Source organism: Apis dorsata, unplaced genomic scaffold (assembly GCF_000469605.1).
Source record: "Apis dorsata unplaced genomic scaffold, Apis dorsata 1.3 scaffold_161, whole genome shotgun sequence".
Lineage (NCBI taxonomy): Eukaryota > Metazoa > Arthropoda > Insecta > Hymenoptera > Apidae > Apis > Apis dorsata.
The window spans coordinates 144,175-148,216 of record NW_006263450.1 but is presented as its reverse complement, the minus strand read 5'-3'; the positions used below and the strand labels follow the sequence as shown (position 1 = coordinate 148,216).

At 28.2% G+C, this 4,042-nt stretch overlaps 1 protein-coding gene across 6 annotated transcripts in view; it reads left to right on the top strand.

The window, feature by feature from the left end:
- Positions 1–4,042, top strand: part of LOC102670842 (DNA-binding protein P3A2) — a 7,985-nt gene that overhangs the window by 558 nt on the left and 3,385 nt on the right. The window contains exons 2-6 of one of the 6 annotated variants that reach the window (XM_031509526.1): positions 1–101; positions 1,299–1,555; positions 3,016–3,140; positions 3,253–3,678; positions 3,766–3,966. In XM_031509526.1, the coding sequence (XP_031365386.1) occupies positions 1,402–1,555; positions 3,016–3,140; positions 3,253–3,678; positions 3,766–3,966 (906 nt within the window). In that variant the 5' untranslated portion in view covers positions 1–101; positions 1,299–1,401. The other 5 variants (XM_031509524.1, XM_031509525.1, XM_031509527.1 and 2 more) reach the window with 5 other exon arrangements.

The following is a 4,042-nucleotide window of genomic DNA, read 5'->3' as shown; positions in this document are numbered from 1 at the left end:
AGCGTAGGGCGTGGTGAGAGAGCGTAGCCGACGGCGGCCTCCCCGCAGACGCGAAACCCTGAGCCCTCCCTGATCGGGTGACCACTCACGGGACACACAAGGTGCGTACGCAACTCGCGATTTTCACTGGGCCTGCTCCATGGCTCCGCGGTACCGCGGTCATGAGCTTTGCGGCCCCGGAGGTGGTCTCTTTTGCGTGTGCCCTGCGCATTTTCATTGCCCCCCCAAGTATCACCAAATAAACGCGCCGTGTGCGCGGCTTGGCGCATCTTCTCTCTCTGTTCTCATCTCGTCACGCTTTGCCAAGCCACGCTCTTACCAGCCTTCTTAACTGGCCGTCCGCCGTCTGTCGTCTGTCACCTGTCGCCTGTCAAATTCATCTTACAAATATCTCTTACTCGCTGTCATGCCGAGTTTAATACTGGGTCACTACGCTTCAATCACGCTTCACGAATATCTCGTATTCATGCACAGATCACGGCGACGACGACGACGTTCACGTTACGACTTTCCGCGTTTTTCATTTTCATTTTCGAAATTGTTTTTCCTATCGCGAATATCTTGCGTTTCGTCATGCGTGGGAATCCCAAATTTATGCGCGGGAAATGCTTTCATCTGAAACTCGTTGTTTATGTTTTTAAAATTCAACCTATATATAGTATCATCATTCTGGATTCTTATCTACTCTACTTTATCTTTATCATGCAGTATGTTTCATATCATAATTTACCCTATAAAAATGATTACACAAAAGAGTATTTAGTATTTATACATAATGAGATTATAATACTTCAGTTCTTTATAGTTCATATATATAAAATAGCATTCATGTTTTTTTTCTATGTATACATTTATCAAATATTGCTATTATTAATTTGATTTCTTTTAAAAAATTTAATATCAATTTTTCTTTTCTGTTTTATTATAAAATTTATATTTATATATAATTGTTTTATATATTATGTCTTATTATGTGTGAATATTTTAAATATATCCTAAATATTTATTAATAATTTAATAATTTAATAAAATATTTTATTTTTATTTTTACATTAAAATTTTTTCTTATAAATAACATAAATAGTTTCTCATATATAATAAATAATATAAATAAAAAACATTATAAATAATTTTTTATATTAAATTAAATTCAGACTATATAATATATAAAGTTCATTTAAAACAATTTTATTTTATAAAATTTATGTTATATTATTTATGTTATTTACAAGAACGAATTTATTATTTATTATTTTATATCTTTCATTTTTCATATAAACTTGCTCCTTTCAATTTAGGAGAAGGTGATGTAGAAGAAAAATCAAAAATCAAAGATTGGCATTTGTTTCTACGGGGCATTGCAATATAATTGAAGACAAAACGGGTGACGAAGACAAGAAGATGGTTTCTCTGCCCAGTGCAGAGTCTGGTACAATGGACAGAATCTCAGATGATGATGATGAAGAGCCAAGTAGTGGATCTGAAACATATGAGGAAGGTGATCTTATGACTGCTGCCATGGATGATGATGTGACGGCCCAGCTCGCCGCTGCAGGTTGGCAAATCAAACACGCTAATGGTGATTTCCATTTTTTTGCTTTTTCACCTTTTGAGTTATTTATATTCTAATCATTTTCATTTACAAAAGAAAAGTAACATACTGGGTGCACCAATAATGTTAAATGATTGATTCTCATAGATAAGTAAAGAACTTCATAAATTAAATTTTACAAATTGTTAATATATTTTAGTTTGTAATTAATATCAATAATATATATAATATAATTTTGATTTTATATAAATTAATTTATATATCATTATTCATAAAACAAATAATGAAGATATTATATTTTGTAACTTTATAATAGTTATATTAATTAGAAAATATATAGAATTGAATTATCTTGATTTATTATTGACAGAAAAATAGAAGTAAATACTACCTGCTAATGATACATCTAATGGTAACTATTAAATATAAAATTTAAATATAAATAAGAAGGTTTTTAGAAATCTTATTATGATTAACAATTATTATTATATCATTATATTATTATATCAATTTTAGTTCAGATTAATAGTTATATTATTATATCATTTTTAAAAGTAAACAAATAGATTTTTTTTTACATTTATGTTATGACAATACAACAAATTAAATTTTTTTTTTGTCATTTTAATTTCATTTTTTAAATTATTATGAATATATATTTATATTAAATTAAAAATCCATTAATAAAACACATTATTATTAATGCATTTTACATTGTTTGTGTGCTGTAATATATTATTTGCTTTCTATTTTTAATATTTTATATATATGGAAACACTGTTTTTTTATATACATTTTAATTATATGTTTTATATTTCATTTTCATTTGCATATTCAAGATTATTCATGTGCCATCTCTTTTGTGTTGTTTTTATTAAAATATCATAGCTTACATGTTGTTCAAGATTTTTCTTGCAAATTTGTGTTTATTTTTGTGCAATTTTGCAAATTTATTTTGTCATGTTTATTATTTAAATGTTATAGAAAAATGTAATATTTTGTAGATGTTCATATCACCTTATTAAAAAAAAATTCAAGAGTATATTATTATTTATATTAAAGTATATATTACTTATATTTCAAGTTTTCTATATATAAAATATAATTTTTAATTTTATAAATTATATAACTATAAATATATAACTATATATATATAAATTTAATTTATTATTATTATATATAATATATTCTTGAATATCAAGCACGTTTCATATCATTACTGCTTTTGCATCTTTTATGTTTTGAATTAAAGATATATATTTATATAATATGTCAGTAACATATTTAAATATAAATAAATGTACATAAATATAATAAGAAAGTTTTAAACATTAATAAATACATTTTGGAAATAAATATATATTATAGAAATTGAAATTTTAATATTTTACTGACATTTTTTATTTGGTGTGGGATTATAAAATTAGAAAACGTATAGTTAATAATTTATAAAAATAATTTAGGCCCTGTTGGCGTAGCTGCAGCTGCTGCCATTGTCTCAGCAAAAAAGAGGAAACGACCTCATAGTTTTGAAACAAATCCTAGCATTAGAAAGAGACAGCAAAACAGACTTTTAAGAAAACTCAGAGTAAGTGTATGTTATAATATATATTAAAATTTATTTTATTTAATCTTATCATTTATATATACATATATATATCATTTTACATATATACATATATATATATATATAATTACAGCAAACTATAGATGAGTTTGCAACGCGAGTTGGACAACAAGCAGTAGTATTAGTAGCTACTCCAGGAAAGCCAAACAGTAGTTATAAAGTATTTGGAGCAAAACCGTTAGAAGATGTAGTAAAAAATTTAAGAAATGTTATAATGGAAGAACTTGAAAGTGCGCTTGCACAACAAGCTCCACCACCAGTACAAGACGATCCATCTTTATATGAATTACCACCTCTTATAATAGATGGCATACCGACACCTGTGGAAAAAATGACACAAGCTCAACTTAGAGCATTCATCCCATTAATGTTAAAGTATTCTACAGGCAGAGGTAAACCCGGTTGGGGAAGAGATAGTACACGACCTCCATGGTGGCCGAAAGAACTTCCTTGGGCAAATGTACGCATGGATGCAAGATCTGAAGATGAAAAACAAAAGGTTTATATATATTTAAAAATCTTCAAATATTTATTTTATATCTTAAACAATTTTTTATTAATCTTTATTTTAATATATTCTTTTTAGATTTCTTGGACACATGCATTAAGACAAATTGTAATAAACTGTTATAAATTTCATGGAAGAGAAGATCTTCTACCTGCATTCAGTGAAGAAGATGATAAATCAAATGTACTAATACAACAATCAACTCCTCATTCCTCATCGCATCCATCGCATTCATCCAGTCAAGGACAAGGTGGACAATCGCAACAACAACAGCAGACGGTGGGAGTTGTTCGCCTCAGCAGCACGGATTCATCTAAGGGAAACTCTTCGCCAGCACAAATCATTGCCGCGTCTC